The following is a 20,438-nucleotide window of genomic DNA, read 5'->3' on the forward strand; positions in this document are numbered from 1 at the left end:
TTACCATGGCCGAAAGATAACTACCATTAAATTGTCTTCTGATTGTTCCTGCAAAGTGAAATCAGCAAGATCGAACAATGCTACTTGATTGTTTTTAACAAAACAACTATTCCACTCACGTTTGTTGGATCAAGAGATGATTATACCCAACTCGGCGCTACTGGCCTCGTTGGCTATGTATCATGTCATATCCAACGCGTGATCGTGGAATACAGTTAACTGTTGCAGTTTGATGTGCATTGTTTGTATCTAATAAGTATATAAACACAGTACAAACTCATTTCATATCTGCTCATTAATATCTGGTCATTAAGAAACATTTTGTGTGGGTATACCACTTAATAAGAAAGTAATAAAAGAAATATAAGAATATAAATATATAAGAAATACAAGAACAAGTTTGAACTTGAATGTGCCACTGACATTTGTATACTGAATCTAAAATACATTGAAAGTATCCAAAAGTTGTTGCACGGTGTACTGTGGCGGTCGAAATTAAAGCAAAGTTTTAGTGTCCCTGTGAAAGGCTCAGATTGCCATAGAATAGGGTATAAGGAGTTAATATTCTTAAAGAACCACGCGGAATTCAGGATTCTGCCATTTATACCCTCAAATCATCCGTTATTTCGTAGTTCGGTTGATTGGCGGTGGTAACCAAACAAGCCAGGGAAGAGTGGAATTGTTCATCAATGGAACCTGGGGTACAGTGTGTGATGACGAATGGGATTTACAGGACGCAAATGTAGTTTGCCGACAGCTTGATTTTGGAAAAGCTATGATGGCTGTCAAGTCAGCAGCTTTCGGGAGAGGACAAGGAAAGATATGGATGAATAGTGTACGATGTACAGGAGATGAAAGTTCATTACAACAGTGTGCTCATAATGGATTAGGAAAAGGGAACTGTTCTCATAGTGACGATGCCGGTGTAGTCTGCTCCTTAGGTAAAACAGAGTAGAGTATTTTAGGAGAAGATGCATAGATGCCAGCTTCACAATTCATAATCATTTGCTTTAGTAATGCATTTGTGTTCGACCATATTTTAGATTTAGTAGAAAAAAAAGGTGAGACAAACGTTTTTATTCGATGTCATCATAAGAAGTAGATAGGAACAATTATGGTACTTAATTTTACGGAATTGTACATAATTGTACCGGTAAGAAGCAACTGTAGCGTTTTTGTTGACAGCTTTGAGTGATAAGTTTTTAGAATTTCATTTATACAGCAGACGAAACGCACCATGATGTGTAAAACACACGAACTTTTTTAAAACTAATTTTGCAGCAAAAGCGCCAATTAAATATCGCGTTTAGGTCATATAGGTTCTTAAATAGGTTCATATTTTCTTGATAACAAAATACATGTACTCTCCTTTAAATAGTCCAGCCCCAACTGACACAGTATTGTTTTGCAGTAATATTTAATTTTTTCACCTAAACAACTGAAGTATTTTCGGATTTACATGATTAATTAGAGGATATATAATGTTGGCCTTTTCCTGTGCCTTAGAGCTTATTCTAGCTCTTTTATCCAACAGTTCGATTGGTGGATGAGCGTCACCAGGGCGATTTGACAACTCAAGGCCGGGTGGAAGTGTTCTACAATGGAGTCTGGGGAGCAGTGTGTTATGACAGCTGGGACTTAAAAGAAGCCAACGTAGTTTGTCGTCAGCTTGGGTTTCCAGGAGCTTTGGCAGCGACGGAGTACGCGACTCTTGGAAGAGGAAACATAAAAACATGGTTTACTAACGTACAGTGTGGAGGAGATGAGAGTTCCTTAATGGAATGTGCCAACAGGAGATGGGAAACATATTTTTTTTCCTGTCGCCAATATAAATATGCCGGTGTTAGGTGTATTACAAGTGGTAAGAAGTACATTTTGTTTTATTAGAAGCTGGATCATTGTATAATGCAATTCGAGGGATTTATTGGCTTAGCGACTATGGTATATGAGCCATTATACCATGGCCGAAAGATAACGACCATTAAATTGTCTTCTGATTGTTCCTGCAAAGCGAAATCAGCAAGATCTAACAATGCTACTTGATTGTTTTTAACAAAACAACTATTCCACTCACGTTTGTTGGATCAAGAGATGATTATACCCAACTCGGCGCTACGGGCCTCGTTGGCTATGTATCATGTCATATCCAACGCGTGATCGTGGAATACAGTTAACTGTTGCAGTTTGATGTGCATTGTTTGTATTTAATAAGTATATAAACACAGTACAAATTCATTTCATATTTGCTCATTAATATCTGGTCATTAAGAAACATTTTGTGTGGGTATACCACTTCATAAGAAAGTAATAAAAGAAATATAAGAATATAAATATATAAGAAATACAAGAACAAGTTTGAACTTGAATGTGCCACTGACATTTGTATACTGAATCTAAAATACATTGAAAGTATCCAAAAGTTGTTGCACGGTGTACTGTGGCGGTCGAAATTAAAGCAAAGTTTTAGTGTCCCTGTGAAAGGCTCAGATTGCCATAGAATAGGGTATAAGGAGTTAATATTCTTAAAGAACCACGCGGAATTCAGGATTCTGCCATTTATACCCTCAAATCATCCGTTATTTCGTAGTTCGGTTGATTGGCGGTGGTAACCAAACAAGCCAGGGAAGAGTGGAATTGTTAATCAATGGAACCTGGGGTACAGTGTGTGATGACGAATGGGATTTACAGGACGCAAATGTAGTTTGCCGACAGCTTGATTTTGGAAAAGCTATGATGGCCGTCAAGTCCGCAGCTTTCGGGAGAGGACAAGGAAAGATATGGATGAATAGTGTACGATGTACAGGAGATGAAAGTTCATTACAACAGTGTGCTCATAATGGATTAGGAAAAGGGAACTGTTCTCATAGTGACGATGCCGGTGTAGTCTGCTCCTCAGGTAAAACAGAGTAGAGTATTTTAGGAGAAGATGCATAGATGCCAGCTTCACAATTCATAATCATTTGCTTTAGTAATGCATTTGTGTTCGACCATATTTTAGATTTAGTAGAAAAAAAAGGTGAGACAAACGTTTTTGTTCGATGTCATCATAAGAAGTAGATAGTCATCATAAGAAGTAGATAGGAACAATTATGGTATTTAATTTTACGGAATTGTACATAATTGTACCGGTAAGAAGCAACTGTAGCGTTTTTGTTGACAGCCTTGAGTGATAAGTTTTTAGAATTTCATTTATACAGCAGACGAAACGCACCATGATGTGTAAAATACACAGCAAAAGCACTAATTAAATATCGCGTTTAGGTCATATAGGTTCTTAAATAGGTTCATATTTTCTTGATAGCAAAATACATATACTCTCCTGTACAGTGCGAAAACAACATGCCTCTATTAACAGTCCAGCCCCAGCTGACACAGTATTGTTATGCAGCAGTATTTAATTGTTTTACCTAAATAACTCAAGTATCAATAATCTGTTCATGTTGTCCTTCAGCAGCATGGTTAAAAATATATAAAAACTGTTCAATTGAGGCCTAACACTGCTGTTTAAAAACTAAAAACTAAAAACTGAAATCCAAGCTTTCGCCGATCAACGGCATCATCAGGGATGAGAAAACATTCCGCGCGCGCTATATATATATATATATATATACAAAGAGAGTGTAGGGTGAAGGGTGAAATGTGTAAAAAATGTGACGTATGTGTGAAAGCTATAGAAATAAAAATAGAAATAAACTGCGAGCGTATACAAGAACAACGACCATAAAGGCATCAACATCAAAATTATTATGAGCCAAAACGATCCCGCTAATCTACGCCTCTACGAAGCATTTTATATCAGAAAATACAAACCGTCACTCAATTCCCGAGAGGAATGCACTGAATTTGCGGACCTGCTATTTTAATATTTTGCTATTTTAATATTTAATTTTAGACACTACAATCCATCATTAGAACCTTGTATACGCTCGCAGTTTATTTCTATTTTTATTTCTATAGCTTTCACACATACGTCACATTTTTTACACATTTCACCCTTCACCCTACACTCTCTTTGTATATATATATATAGCGCGCGCGGAATGTTTTCTCATCCCTGATGATGCCGTTGATCGGCGAAAGCTTGGATTTCAGTTTTTAGTTTTTAGTTTTTAAACAGCAGTGTTAGGCCTCAATTGAACAGTTTTTATATATTTTTAACTCAAGTATGTTCGGATTTACATGATTAATTAGAGGATATGTAATGTTGGTCTCTTCCTGTGCCTCAGAGCTTATTCCAGCTCTTTTATCCAACAGTTCGATTGGTGGATGTGCGTCACAAGGGAAATTTGGCAACTCAAGGCCTGATCGAAGTATTACACAATGGAGTCTGGGGAGCAGTATGTTATAACGGCTGGGAATTAAAAGATGCCAACGTAGTTTGTCGTCAGCTTGGGTTTACAGGAGCTTTGGCAGCGAAGGCGCACGCAGCTTTTGGAAGAGGAAACAGAAAAATATGGTTTATTAACGTACAGTGTGCAGGAGATGAGAGTTCCTTAATGGAATGTGCCAAAAGCAGATGGGGAACATATAATTACTGTCCCCAAAATAAATATGCCGGTGTAAGGTGTAATACAGGTGGTAAGAAGTACATTGTGTTTTATAAAAAAAACCTGGATCATTGTATAATGCAATTCTAGGGATTTATTGACTTAGCGACTATGGTATATGAGCTATTATACCATGGCCGAAAAATAACGACCATTTAATTGTCTTCTGATTGTTCCTGCAAAGCGAAATCAGCAAGATCGAACAATGCTACTTGATTGTTTTTAACAAAACAATTATTCCACTCACGCTTGTTGGATCAAGAGATGATTATACCCAACTCGGCGCAACGGGCCTCGTTGGTTATGTATCATCTCAAATCGAACGCATGATCGTGGAATACAGTTAACTGTTGCAGTTTGATGTGCATTTCGATGCATTGTTTGTATCTAATAAGTATATAAACACAGTACAAATTCATTTCATATCTGGTCATTAATGTCTGGTCATTAAGAAACAATTTGTGTGGGTATACCACCTAATAACAAAATTAATAAAAGAAAAGTAAGAATATAAACATATAAGAAATACAAGAACAAGTTTGAACTTGAATGTGCCACTGACATTTGTATACTGAATCTAAAATACATTGAAAGTATCCAAAAGTTGTTGCACGGTGTACTGTGGCGGTCGAAATTAAAGCAAAGTTTTAGTGTCACTGCGAAGGGCTCAGATTGCCATAGAATAGGATATAAGGAGTTAATATTCTTAAAGAACCACGCAGAATTCAGGATTCTGTCATTTATACCCTCAAATCATCCGTTATTTCGTAGTTCGGTTGATTGGCGGTGGTAACCAAACAAGCCAGGGAAGAGTGGAATTGTTAATCAATGGAACCTGGGGAACAGTGTGTGATGACGAATGGGATTTACAGGACGCAAACGTCGTCTGCCGTCAGCTTGGATTCGGAAGTGCTGTGACTGCAGTCAAGTCAGCAGCTTTCGGGAGAGGACAAGGAAAGATATGGATGAATAAAGTTCGCTGTAAAGGAGATGAAAGTGCATTGACACAGTGCGCCCATAATGGATTGGAAAAAGGGAACTGTTCTCACAGAAAAGATGCCGGTGTAATCTGTGCTACAGGTAAAACAAATGCTTTACATTTTTTTAAATCACAAGTGTTCGAGCGCTAGATATGAATGATTAGTGATAGTGATGTAATAGAATTTTACAAATTTCATGTCAAATATATTTCATAAACTTTCAGCCCTGAACGGACAATAGAATGTGAATTTAGTGTAGTAGTGGCAAGGTTTTTTCTGTTGAAGCTGCATTGACGTGCCTCACATTTCAACTGTATTATTTAGCTTTTGATTTGTAATAGCGGAGCTCGCGCGCGCGCCGTAAGCGCGCGCGGCGGAGCCCCATAGCTAAGAGATTTTGGTAAGCCCATCAGTGGGAGAAATTTTGGTTTGGTTATGACGTCACTTCCGTCCGACCGACCGTACATCGTACGTACGTACGCTACTCCTTGTAAGCCAACATGAAATGAGACACTCAAACCTTGTGCTGCAAATCAGGTTTTTTTCGGCGGGAAAATGCATGGAAAACTGCGCTGCCGGCCGCGTTTGTTTGGCAGGAAATTGCATCGCCAACTGCGTTTGAGAAAAAAAAAATTTGAAGACGACGTGTACGACAAAACACAAACTCAATTTATGAACAAGTCTACAAACATGTAAAACAAAGAAAGGGAGATAGAAGGAGATCTAGAAAACAGGCGACGAAGAAGCGAAGTTCGACGTCAAAGAGAGCGATTGAGAGCGGTAGCAAACAGGCGAAACATGAGTGACGAACAAAGAGAGAAAGAACGGAAAAGGGTGCAGAAAAAACCCCGTGTTGCGGCACAGGGTTTGAGTGTCTCATTTCACATTGGCTTACATAAATGAGCGTATGTGCTGTAACCCGGGTTGTTTTTCGGCGGGAAAATGCATGGCCAACTGCGCTGCCGGCCGCGTTTGTTTGGCGGGAAGTTGCATCGCCAACTGCGTTTGAGAAAAGAACAAAACAAAAAGAATAATTTTGAAGACGACAAGATACAAAGTCAATTTTTATATGTGACCAACAACAGGAGAAAGAGCAAGGCAACTAGCGGCGGGAGAAACAAATCGACAAGCACATCATCAGAATCTGGAAGTGAAATCATTTTACTCCGATCCGGCGCTACGAAACGTTGGATTTTTCCTCTTGAAGTGAAACGTTTCGCTCACTTAACGTTGTAAAACGAACGGAAAAATCAGCAATGGAATAAAGGGAGTGGTTATTCTCAGAAGAGGCGAGTACGTTCATGCAATTTTGTAGCTTAAGCTAATACTGCTAACTTCAGAACAGTATTTTGAGCTCATTTTTTCGGTCCATGTTGATTATTTCCCTTGGAGTTTTATTTTCTGATCTCGTCCAATTTTGCCGTCAAACAGCGGGAGAAAGAGCAAGGCGGATCGCGGCGGGAGAAACAAATCGATTCTTTTAGCAGCTTTTAGAGGCGGCAGTTCATAAATAGCGGCCGAATCTTGAAGAAAAAAATTATTTTACTCTAATCCAGCGCGATGAAATGAAATTAAGATGCGATGGATTTTTCCTCTTGAAGTGAAACTTAACGTTGTAAACGAACGAAAAAATCAGCAATCGAATAAAAGGACTGGTTATTCTCCAAAGAAGCGAGTATATTCATGTGATTTTGTTGACAAAACTTTGTTGTTTTTGCAAGATATTTTTTTCTTGTAGTGTTGACACTGCAACTTGTTTAACCTCAGAGCAGCCTTTTGAGCTCATTTTTCGGTCCATGTTCGTTATTTCCCTTGGAGTTTTATTTTCTAATCTCATCCCATTTTGCTTCATTTAAAAAAATTTGATTCTGAGCTAAAATAGTCAGTCAAACAAACGTCTAGATCTCCCAACATTGTATCGTTGGCATAAACTACTGACAAGTTTTTCTCGCATATATTTCTAATTTTAGCATTTATTTCTCACAATCTTGACAGAGAGCAAACAAAAATACTTAAAACAGTAGGATATACCCGCAAAGAGTAAGATGTGTAAGTATAATTTTCAGTGAAAGTCTTTTCAAAGAACGTTAAAAGCGAATATAAAATTAAAGTGTGATTTCATTTTCATCAAAACAAAGTTTACGCAAAACATTCATTTGCTTGTTTTTTGTGAATTTTTCAAAGATCGTTGTTTAGTTTATTTCTGTACTTATTGCTATGAATTATCACAGTGCTTTTTTCATTTATTACTCAAAGATATATTTGAAGTGTGTTTTTTGGTTAGTGCATCCATTTTCTCTGAGGTTTATAGCGTACGGCCTTCTTAATGAGCAAAATTTACTAGACAGTGACAGTGCCGGTAGCGCGCGTTGGCTATTCACAAACCGTTTTGCCTCGATCATCTTAAAAACTAAAAACAATCATAAAAACAGGAAATATCATTTTGAGCCATTTAAATTCCGCTTTTATAACACAGAGGTCAAAATGTTCCTAAAACTATCAAGGAACTTCGTAAAACAGTCAGTAAAACACTCATTGAAGGCGCAAGCAAACCAACAAATTATCTAATATTTTTGTAGCGTACAAAACAAACAAAACCGACGAGAACAGTTCCCATTATATACATGTAATTAAGAGAGAATACAAGTTTAATTCAGGAGCAAACTAACAACGATATATCAAATGTTAGGCATCAATTAATTGTTCACCTGCGCTGTGAAGCTTCCTACCGCTTGGAAATCACACGAACATAGATCGATAAAAATAGCAAACGATGGATCCAAAGAAGGAACTTGCGGAGTAATTTCTTCCTGCTCCTTCCTCCCATTAAAAGAACACTTTCATGCTCGGTTATCGTTCGTTGAAAGCACTTGGACGCCATGACTGATTTCAGTTTCTCAACCAAACAAAATAAAATCAATCCGATCCAAGTCTTTAGCTTTTGACACAAATAATCTTTTGCTGTTTCTTGTGAGAGACACCAAAATTAACCTTTAGGAATTTCCTTCCTAGCTGCAGCACTTGATTTCCATGTATTTTTGGTACAAACAACCCGGCTTAGAGAGTCGAACTTCGAAAGAACCTAAAAGAACTTGTTTTTTTTTGGACACAAAATGCAGAAACCGACAAAATGTAAAACTGTCGTGCTCAGCCAATCAGGAGCGAGTATTTTCGCCGCTCGGCCAATCAGGAGTAAGTAATTTTGCCCTCGGTGAAAGGAAAATTACGAAAAACTGCCCTATGTTACAACAAATCAACATTCAGTAATTTTGCCCTATGTTTTACATTGTTATTGTTGATGAGCAGTTAGCTGCATATGCATTAAAAATGTACAATATAACTGCAGAATTGATGAGGAACTCATAAGGTTATTACGTTCATACAATAAGCAGAGTTCTATTGTGGAGCTCCGCTGTTAGGCTTGGCTAAATATATATATTAGATTTTTCTTAAAAAATTCAGGCGAAATAAAAGTTTCGGGATTAGTGCTTTCAGTTTTTGTATGTGAAAGCTCAACTTGGTAATTTGTCACATTCTTCCAAAATTCCGAATTGAAGGTTAAAAGTCTTAAAATCGTATTTCTGGCAACAAATTGCAGGGAGTAAATAACACGAAACAAGATGTTGGCGATACTGACAGACTAGTAAAACAATAACTTTACATGGATCGAATGTTTCTTGGTTGGCTGACAGGTTTTCTTACACGTTCAACCCTTACACTGGTATTTCAAGAACAACATAAGAACACAGTCCAGGCTGACAGTCAGTTATTTTATTATTATTATTATTATTATTATTATTATTATTATTATTATCATTATCATTATCATTATCATTATCATTATCATTATCATTATCATTATCATTATCATTATCATTATCATTATCATTATCATTATCATTATCATTATCATTATCATTATCATTATTATTATTATTATCAAATCAATCAATCAATAAACTTTATTTACCCTCGAATTATTATTATTATTATTATTATTATTATTATTATTATTATTATTATTATTATTATTATTATTATTATTATTTTATTTTATTTTTTTATTTTATTTTTACTTTGACCATTTACTTTGTAAAACCATCAGCATGAATACTGGTAAAATGAAAAGTAAAACCTTAGTCCATACAGCAAAAGAATGTCACTTAGAAAAGCAGCAGGTTACTTTAGGGCCGTCAATATGAAGATACACATGGTTTGGTTAGAGCCCATATTTAAAGAAAGCATTAACCAAATTAAAGGCCCACCTTCACCCAAGAGTCGTTGCGGTCGTTTGTTTTTGTTTTGAAATGCTGTATTGTCCAAACGCGCGATCTTATTGGCTGTATGAACTCAAGGGTTCATGTGGGTTTCCTATACGACTCGTGCTGGAGGGAAAGAATATTCGTGATCACTTACTGCTTTCTCACTCGACTCCCGCTCAAATAAATGGGGGGGTTTTCATATATGAAAACTGTTCCTCGGCGCGCAATACATCTTGGGTGAATTTGGGCCTTTAATGAATTTATGAATTTAGGAAACGAAGCACAAAAACGAAAATAGCTTGAGGAAAGTATGACTCAATGAAGCCTTTTTTATGCCACAGTTCGCATAGTGGATGAGGATGGTTTTGGCGATTTGGCATCAAAAGGCAGAGTGGAAGTGTACCACAATGGATCCTGGGGAACAGTATGTGATGACAACTGGGACTTAAGGGACGCCAACGTAGTTTGCCGTCAGCTTGGGTTTGCAGGAGCTGTGGCAGCAAACAACACCGCGGCTTTCGGACAAGGAGAAGGGGAAATATGGATGGATGAAGTGCAGTGCACAGGAAATGAGAGCTCCATTAAGGAATGTAACCACCCGGGATGGGGATCACATAACTGTGGTCACGGTGAAGATGCCGGTGTAATGTGTACTACAGGTGATAAGTATACTATAGTAGCATTTGGTGTATGTTATTTATACCCAATAATAATACACAACAAAACAAACTAGTGATTAAACTACCATAACAATAATCAAAGATTAGGGAGTGCGTTCGATCTCAACATGCTCTCTCTCCGTTAACGAGTTGGTGATAATATCATCCACCCCTGCGAAATCCGCAGGGGATGCAAACTTATCGCAATTCTTCCTGGCGAAGTAGAAATATTAGTACCCCTTTTCCAAATTCAGTACTGTAGGAACACACTTTTACCTTGGGCTCCTCAGCTCACGTTTTAGCTTCTGATGATCAACCACTGAAGTATCCAAATTCCTAAACGGCAAAGTCATTCGCGTGACTCGCCAATAAACTGTTTGCTGCCCTGATGAGCGAACAAAAATGAGTTTGCCATTAACAGTTTTTATGCACTAAGTCATCAGCAATAAATAAGCACTGCTACTGTCTGCGATGTCTCGGGTGCGATGCGCAACTGCGTTGGGAGCAAACTAACGTAGGCTTAAGGGACGGCATCAACAATTTGACGTACGTGCAACCCAGCAACCGGAATGACCATCACTTGTCTCTGAGTCGCCTTAAGGACGGTGCCTACTTTTGTTACTGCGCATACGTTCTGCGCATATCGAGATACTCGGGTTTCCCATGGGTGCTGCCTACTAATACAGGGATATTTTTGCGCGGTTTATAAATATACGAAAAAGCAGAACTTAGCAAGTGCTCTTAGACTCCAATTAGAAATTTGGGGGTAACCACGCATTTTTCAGAGATAATAAAGCTTCAATTTGGAAAAAGACGCCATACCTTGCTTTGTATTTTAATGCTTCTCTACTAAGCTCTGTTTTTTCCCGCATAGTCATAAACTGTGCAAAAATATTCCTGTATTAGTAGGCACGTCCTTAAAAAGATTGCTGTGCTGTAGAGCGTATTTGTCTCTGATGGCCGTGTGTAACGCCGGTAGAACATTCAAAAGGCCCAGAATTTGTCATGGAAAAGAATGTAAGGGGTTCTAGTGCTCAATGAGCTATGTTGAATTTATGATTCTGTTATCCGACACGTTCCAAAAGTTCCTTTTGTGGGTAGACCTCTCTCCCAAGGTCATTCCAAGTCTAGTACATAAGAAACTTGGAGCTACGTATACAGCTGTTTCGACAAATTTGTCCAAAAAAAAAAAACGTGAAAGCGTAGACTACGCGACAATGCCCAAAGGTAGTCTGGGAAATACCCAATAAATTATGGATTTTGAGCTTTTATTGAAGTCTATTGGGTATTTTCCAGACTACCTTTCGACATTGCCGCGTAAATGCAGCTACGCTTTTACGCTTTGTTGGACAACTTTTGTCGGAACAGCTGTATACAGTTGCGAAAAGATGTATTTTTAATGCAATTTAATCACTCGGGGTTTTTTTTGTAGTTCGATTGATTGGTGGTGGAAATGAAACACACCAGGGCCGAGTCGAAGTGTTTTTTAATGGAACTTGGGGAACAGTGTGTAACAACGGATGGAATTTAATGGACGCAAACGTAGTTTGTCGTGAGCTTGGATTTCAAGGAGCGATGAACGCAGTCAATTCTGCAGCTTTCGGGAGAGGAAAAGGGAAGATATGGTTGGACAACGTACGATGTGCTGGAGATGAAAGCTCATTAGTATACTGCAATCATACTGGATGGGGAAAGAGCGACTGTTCTCATAGTGAAGACGCCGGCGTAGCGTGCATTCCAAGGAGAGGTAATAAAAACCCTTTCCAATATAAGTTGAATTTTTTGGAGAGAAAGAAGAAATGAAGTAGGAGTTCAACTTAATTTAATTTTAAAGGGATTCAAACGTTACAATAAGTCCGCCCAAAAGGTCCTGAAACGTTTCATTTTTGGTTTCAAAAGTGTTAGGGTTTGAGAGGAAGAATGGCTTGTGGGCTGTCATAAACAACTCCTCTTATGATAAATATTTTTCTCTCTCTGAATCCCTTCTACCTCTCTTTCTTTCTTTCCTTCCTTCCTTCCTTCCTTCCTTCCTTTCTTCTTTCGTGTAATCCTACCCTCCCTTCTTCCTTGTAGTTATAGTATTTGATATATAGCACGGGCTTCAGCTTTTAAACTAACGTTGTATCTTTAACAAATACGCCTTTCTTTGGAAAGATAGGTTGTGACGCGCTCGAACGGAAACGCGTAGAGACACGAACGTGCATGAGTGCTTAGTTCGTCGATCTGACAAAGGAAAACAATATGTTTATACACCTCTTCTTTGTCATAGATGGTGTTCGACTGATGGGCAGAGATTATTTTGCAAACCAGGGTCGCGTCGAAGTATTTTATAGCGGAATATGGGGAACAGTGTGTGGAGGAACAAGCTGGGATATAAAGGACGCCAACGTAGTGTGCCGCCAGCTTGGATTTGAAAAAGCTTTGAAGGCGGTCAACCACCCAGGTGTCGCTCGAAATAGAATGACCTTGATGTATAACGTCCAGTGTGCAGGAAATGAAAGTTCGCTAGTAGAGTGTGACCACAAAGGTTTCGGACAAAGTTCATGTTACGGTGTGAATGCGGGTGTAGTGTGCACTCTAGGTAATTATTAATATAAAAGGAAGTGGACTTTCTCTAGATGATTAGGAAGAAAGTGTCCACATGATGTAATACAAACATTCCTCAGTGTAATTCCTTGAATTAGCTACAAAATTCGCACATAGAACTGCTTTATTGGAAAGATTAGAGAACCCGGGAGGGGCTATGTTCCGCCCGTCACACAAGCTAACACTTCACAGAAATCTTTGTGCATTCATGGATATCGCAAGTGTTCACGGCAAACAAAGACCAAACTATCAACACTACAAGTGTTAGGAAAATGAATGATGATGATGATCATATGTGCTATAAGACGTGCTATAAGACGCACATAAAACCTTGTTAGCTGGTGGTTACCATATGTTGCATTCCACCAGGCCTACTAATACACGTACTCATATGTGTTCTTTTACATCTGCTCTTGTATGCCGACTCTCAGGTTATAAGAATATCAACATTTAGGACGGGTAAACAATTTGCAGGATGTATATTGCTAATGGGATAGTCACAAGTGTTTGAAATATCTCTTAAGAATTTCACAACATCTCAAGTTTATTTCTTCAGGAAAAATCAATTATGCCACCTGAAATTCATCTTAGAACACACGTTCTAAGATTAATCAATCCATCTTGTTACAGGAATTCGTTTAGTTGGAAGACCTTCATCCCGAGAAGGTCTGGTACAAGTCTACTACAACAGACGTTGGGGATGGGTGTGTGGCGATCAGTGGAACAAACAGGATTCTGATGTGGCTTGCATAATGATGGACTTCAATGGGTCACTATCAGCTGCTTTTGAAACTCAAAATATCAAGGAAACAGGCCTTCCCCTGCAGATAGACAATGTGCAGTGTTTTGGAAACGAAAGTTTCATACTTGCATGTGCCCACAAAATGCGCGGATCGCATAAAGACTGTGCTGATAACAAAATAGCTTTGACACTGTGCAAGGAACGAGAAGGTCAATGTAGCTTCAATAAATGTTTTTATGTACAACTATTATAAACCTCATACCTTTAATTCGGTGCTAATTCCAAAATCCCTTATACTAACCATAAAAAACGTAACGAACGAACGAAGGAACGAAAAAAAAACCTACGACCAGATGAAAGAGCCGGTAGAAAAGCCCGAGAATCTAAAAGCCATTAGCCATTGCAATGACAGATAGGAAGTACAGTCCCTACTCCAAAGGCTATTTGTGGCCTGTTGAATCAAATATTTTATGGTAATTGAGTGGCAGAAATATCTAATGAATCTATTACAAATATCATTACTCAAGTTTCCTTTGGATAGCTCATTTATTCTTACGAAAGTATGGTTTAACAACAGTTGATAACTAAAGGTAAATTAGCCACCGTAACGAGATTCGAGTGCTGGCGTTCGTCAGAGCGAATCAAGGAGTTGTGGGTTATATGAGTTTATAAAGCGAACAGTGGAGCTACGCTATTGGTGGAAGCATGGCAACGTGGAAAACAACAATAAAGTAGTCGAAAGAAAAGCTTTCGTTGATTCCATGGGAATTAACTGAATTAAGAGTGCCGATTTGGAAGATGAAATTTTTTTCTAAAGTTTTGCTGGTTTCTGTGTCACTATAATGAAGAGAAATGTCACAGACTCCCATGTGTTTGTAAGAGTATGTTCGAGCGACTGGTTTAGATGCACTCCTTGTCATTTCTTTCAACGCGTCAAAGCTGTCGTCGGTCGCCTTGTCTACTCCCTCTCTCACCGATGTACAAGTGACGTTTCGAGCATTGACCCTTTGTCAGAGCGAGGAAATAAAGTGCTAACGCTAAAAACATCGGCAATCGAATCTTTTTATGGTAGACAAATTGCGTTATCAACTTTATTGATAAAACCAAACAATGGGTTTTCTTTCCGTAGTTCGGCTAGTTGACGGGAAATCACCGCGTGAAGGTCGCTTTGAAATTCTCTACGACGGCGTCTGGGGAACAGTTTGTGGTCACGAGTGGGATAAGCGAGAGGCGAACGTAGTTTGCCGTCAGTTGGGATATGATGGAGCTGTAGCAGCAATCTCCTGGCCGGCGTTTGGAAACGGATTGGAAATGACGGCGATGAATCACATTCAGTGCGTGGGAGATGAAAGGTCGATATCAGATTGTAGGTCTTCTAAATGGAAAAATGGTGACTGCGCGACATTTGCCTTCTTTCAAGCACCAGGGGCAGTTTGCACCCAATCAGGTAATATGACAGTTAATAATTATTAAATTTGAAACTTAGTTGATATATATTGCAACGATTGCAAAGCTAAGTGATCAAATGCGCATTACATCGTTGAGAATTCAACCGATTATCACAGGATAAAATCAATAATGCCTACACTTCAGGTTTCTGCAAAAAAAAAAAAACATGCAAATGTTCCTCATGGGTTCCATTGATGCTGTAAGAAGTAATGCAGCGTCGCTAACTTTCACCTAATAACAATGTTGTTTCAGTTCGTTTAGAAGGGGGACTTACATCTCAAGATGGCAAGGTCCAGCTTTACTATCGCAATACTTGGGGCTGGGTATGTGACCAGCAGTGGGACCAGAAAGACGCTGATGTGGTTTGTCGTGAGTTAGGCTTTGAAAGAGCATCTGTATTTCACGTGGACATTTCTGACAACAGCGATGATAATGGAACATGGTGGTTAAACAATGTCCGGTGCATTGGAAATGAGTCATCCATATTTTCATGTCTTCACGATGGATTAAAAGAACACAGCTGCAAAAGCAATAAGAGGGCGACTGTGGTATGCACTGGAGCAGAAGGTACGAATAAGTACTAATTCTATAAATTTGTCACTGTCGGCTTACCGCCATATTAACTGTTACCAGCCACTACTTCTGACCGTAGGTAACTGTTGTTGCATAGTCAATCGCCTTAACATCTGTATCGACTGCATTGCCATCTACATTAATGATCACTGCAAAGACTGGTTTTAGTTTTAACAGTTTCATATTTTTTGGCGCATAGCCTTGTTTTAATTTCCAGGGCCCTTATTGATAACAGAACTTATATGCTGATGAGGTCACCTTAGTATTTTGATTGATTGATTGATTGATTGATTGATTGATTGATTGATTGATTGATTGATTGATTGATTGATTGATTGATTGATTGATTGATTGATTGATTGATTGATTGATTGGTTGGTTGGTTGGTTGGTTGGTTGGTTGGTTGGTTGGTTGGTTGGTTGGTTGGTTGGTTGGTTGGTTGGTTGATTGATTGATTGATTGATTGACTGACTGACTGGACAGACATCGAGCATTCCATGTTCCTATTAACTCCTCAGTGATGGCTCTGTGTTTCTACTGTGTGATTTTATTCCCCATACTGAATCTGGAAAAGCGAACTATCGAATTGTAACTTGGCAAGCTCCCCATCTCGTAGAAATATTAATCCATAACGAAAGGTTTCTTCTTGAGGCCTTCTGTAACGTTACATTAGTGTCCGTTGTTTAGTAATTCGTTTACCTCAGTTTTTCATCTTATATCAGTGGAAAGTTCAGTGCATATCGATCACCTGTTTCACTATTGTTTTTCAAGTGCGGTTGGTTAATGGTAAAGTACCGTCCAGAGGACGAGTTGAAGTTCTGTACAGTGGAGACTGGCGCCCAGTGTGTAGTTATGGCTGGAACCTGCAACATGCTAATGTCGTTTGCCATCAGCTGGGATACAACGGCGCTAAAGCGTCAGTTGATAGCCAACTCGTTACCAAGCAACGTCGGTGGAAACCGATGTGGCTAGACGGCGTGCAGTGTGATGGAAACGAAAACTTAATACTGGACTGCAGGCATAAAGGTTTGGACTATTGCTGGCATGGTTCATCTGCAAGCTTAGTCTGCATCCCTGAAGGTATTATCTATAAATTCAATTTCATTTGGTATGTAATAAATTTAACGTGGCTGGTACCAGCGTCCAGCTTTCTGACGTGTAAAATTTTAAAAGAAAAGATCACAAATCGGGCCAAGATCATGATGAATTAAATAAATATTTGTAAGATTAAATTGCACATTTATTAGTTCGCCAAAAATTACTTATTTTGTTTCCATCAATCGTTACTATGGCAGGGATACTTAAGGTTTATTCAGATACACTTCTGAGGCTTTTACGCTTGTAACTTGAAAGTGTTGATGCTCCATTTTTTAATGTTACAAGAAAGTGCACAAAGAGGATTGTAGATCAACTTGAAAAACACAATTGGGTACTAGTGCAAAACGTCCTCTGTAGATTTTTCTTCTTTTTTAAGTTTGCCTGTCTTTCTCAAGAATAAAAGAAAAAAAAAGAAAAGAAAAACGAGGGGGCTCAGTGTACTTGTGCTATTGTAAAAATCCTTCGCACTTTCCACAGTTCCCCACAACACGTCTCTGTGCACTTCAAAATCCGGATTTTAAAAGATTTACTTTTGCACACGTACGCTGCCCTTGCACGTACACAAGGAGGTGCCTAATACAAATCGGATTCTGAATGAAATGAATTATTAAATTACAAATACCTCTTGTTAATTCTCTGTAGCTGCGCCCCTGACAAAGCCAAAACTTGCGTCACGAGACGTTTCCAGTATCGGACTTAAGTGGCGTCCCACAAGGCCATCGAACTATAGTGTCCAGAAATGGGACAATGACACGTTATCGTGGGTGAAGACAAGCTGCCGTGAGAGCTATGTTCCAGGAGCATGCACGATTTACAGTCCTTGGTGTACAATAACGGGTTTAAAGCCGTCTAAAGTGTATTACTTCAGGATCTATGTGAATGACAGTGTTACTTCTCCAGCATCAGGGCCGATAAAGACCAGATCACCTCGTAAGTAAAACATTCAAAGTATCAGTACGCTTTTCAGCCTTTTGTTTTTATTTAAAATAGGTACGCATTGCGTACATGTGGTAGTGCTGTGCACGCGCTGAGGACCTCCTTGTTTAAGAACAGTCACTCACTCTCACGTGCCTGACGACATAGTGGGTAGTACACTATACAGTGCACTACCCACAAAAAGCCGAGTTATAAGTTACCTTTCACAGCGTAATTTCGTTACAGGGTCAAGGTACACCGGGGAAAGGGGAGGGGAGGGGGAAGGCGTAATGATCAGTAGCCTTCACTCGGATGGTCACGTGTTATCTACAAACTCAAAGGTAGATTAACAATATAGAGCCATGTTGATAATAAACGGAAAAATGCAACAGAAAATATCTTCTCTTTTTCATACAAATGAACATTTTCTAGTTTGTTAGATGTAGTATTTATAATGCCCATTTGAATCGTCCGCACTTTGATATTTCATCTCCAGACGCATAACTCAGTGTTAATTGTACAGCGTAATACTAGGGCCACTGTTATTGGTTCACTGTAGCGAATTCCTTTTCACAACCTTTTCACGTTTTACCTTTGCCTTTGCAATGCCGAGTTCAGCGGGAGTGTCAGGGGATAAATATTTGTTTCAGATGTCATGTTCCCAGTTGTTAAAGTGACAAGTGTTTCAACGTAATAATCTAAATTGTTATTTAAACAAACCACGCGAGTTCCTAAGTTCATGAAATCGCTAAGACCTCGTGACAAATATAAAAATGGCCCTTCATTGAATGGTTCTAAAATCTGATGTTTGTTTGTTTCTTGTTTCAGATGAACGTTCACCGGTCTCCACAAATTCTCCTACGACGGAAGTCAAAACCAGCGAAAGTGTCACAGGTAAGTTTTAACGTTAACGAAAACCGTTCGTGCTTGCGGTTTCGACATGACTTGCCTTTGCGTTTGCGTCGCACGGGTATATCATGGTGCTTACGTTATGACTCCAAGAATATTTGAGGGTTAATTTTTTCTTTTTTTTTTTTTTTTTGATCTGGTCCAAAGAGGGACCATTTCATAATTTGTTTGTTTTTTGTTTGTTTATTTATTTATTTATTTATTTATTTATTTATTTATTTATTTATTTATTTATTTATTTATTTATTTATTACTTTTTGAAAGATGAGAAACATTCATCGATATTTACTTACCCTCCAACGACGAATGTGATCACCAGGGAATGTATTACTGGTACATTTTCACAACAACAACAACAACAACAAAATGCACTTCCATTTTCGAGGTTCAATAACCTTTACGATTGCTTCAGTAGTGGAAACCGGGCGTATGCTATTACTCAAGAAATTTCAGAAGTAAATGTTCATTTTTTGGTCGAAAGAGAAACCATCTCGAATGTAGTTGGAGTGTTGAGGAACTTCTTGTACATTTTAGAAAATTGAAAACAGCTTCTGCTATGTGACAACTCAAACTTTTACTGATTTAAACATACAACAAGAGTTTCATTTGTTCAGTCTTACTTCAATCCCTTGAAATTTCAAGCATAGATACAGCTCTTTCGTGAATGATTCTTAACTGTTTTTTTCTCTCTCTTTCTCTCTCTTCTCTTGTCTTTCCTTCAATTTTAGATGTTGGGAAATATTCAACGGAATTCACAAATTCTCAACAGCCGACGATAAATGTCGGAGCACGTGTTCAAGGTGCGTTTTAGCGACATGCAAAGGAAATAGAAATACCTTTCTAGAAGCTGAAAAAGAAGGGATATTATTTTCCTTTTTTTAACTTTCTACAAGCAGAGTTTTCCACAGATATCTGGTACTTCTATTTGACATATAACGAAAATGTTTATACAGTGCAGCCCCCCTCGTCCTCCCCAAATTTAGAGAAAAGAACATGTAAGTAAAGAAACAAAGTCCCCCGCAATTGACATCTTTCGTCGTAAATGGGCACACCTACAATTGCTACGTTACTTTTTTTCCTAAAATACTTTACTTTGTATCTCTCCGTCAACTGGTTTCACCAAACTTCTTCCTTTCCTCTAGATAAAACACAAAAACACAGCTTTACGCTTATTTCTGTTTCATTTTTTTTCTCTGTACAGATGAAACAGCCTCACAGTCGCTTCTTCCTGTGGTAATTGCTTTAAGCATTGTTCTTTTCATCTTAATTGCCGTCATGAGCTTCCTGATTTTTAGGCAGTGGAAGCATTTACCAGGCGCTAAAGCTAAAAGGGGGACAGACAAACAGAAATGCGTTGGATTGATAGACGAAGAAACCAGTGCTACTGACAATTTCGAGGAGACCGAAGAAAACTCATCTTTCGAGCTTCGTCCACTGAAATCTCCTCAAGGAAGAAGTTCCACAAAGCATTACTACCAGGAATTCCAGTTTTAGGTAAGTCTCTTATAAATCCATTCACATTCATGTATATTTATCCAAACATATCCCGCAAAGATTTTTCAGTTAAGTAAACACAGATAATGCGCAGCACCATCTTTAGGATGCTTATGTTAACTGACCTAACGTTCTTTCAAATAGGGACGTCTGCATTCTGTTAAATTACTGCAGAGATTAAGGGGAAATAAATGTACTTACACTATACGTGGAGAAATTAATTC

At 38.5% G+C, this 20,438-nt stretch overlaps 1 protein-coding gene across 1 annotated transcript in view; it reads left to right on the top strand.

The window, feature by feature from the left end:
- The window catches only part of LOC146461520 (uncharacterized), a gene marked incomplete at its 5' end in the record, with an annotated part of 141,367 nt that overhangs the window by 119,474 nt on the left and 1,455 nt on the right, over positions 1-20,438 (top strand). The window contains 16 exons of the mRNA XM_085086768.1: positions 633-941; positions 1,535-1,861; positions 2,588-2,896; positions 4,255-4,578; positions 5,319-5,627; positions 10,131-10,448; positions 11,881-12,195; positions 12,718-13,029; positions 13,665-13,985; positions 14,906-15,223; positions 15,478-15,792; positions 16,570-16,878; positions 17,539-17,826; positions 18,640-18,705; positions 19,449-19,520; positions 19,922-20,214. Of these exons, the coding sequence (XP_084942894.1) occupies positions 633-941; positions 1,535-1,861; positions 2,588-2,896; positions 4,255-4,578; positions 5,319-5,627; positions 10,131-10,448; positions 11,881-12,195; positions 12,718-13,029; positions 13,665-13,985; positions 14,906-15,223; positions 15,478-15,792; positions 16,570-16,878; positions 17,539-17,826; positions 18,640-18,705; positions 19,449-19,520; positions 19,922-20,214 (4,505 nt within the window). The remainder of the gene's footprint in view (positions 1-632; positions 942-1,534; positions 1,862-2,587; positions 2,897-4,254; positions 4,579-5,318; positions 5,628-10,130; positions 10,449-11,880; positions 12,196-12,717; positions 13,030-13,664; positions 13,986-14,905; positions 15,224-15,477; positions 15,793-16,569; positions 16,879-17,538; positions 17,827-18,639; positions 18,706-19,448; positions 19,521-19,921; positions 20,215-20,438) is intronic.

Source organism: Pavona decussata, unplaced genomic scaffold, assembly GCF_977016875.1.
Source record: "Pavona decussata unplaced genomic scaffold, jaPavDecu1.1 SCAFFOLD_197, whole genome shotgun sequence".
NCBI lineage: Eukaryota > Metazoa > Cnidaria > Anthozoa > Scleractinia > Agariciidae > Pavona > Pavona decussata.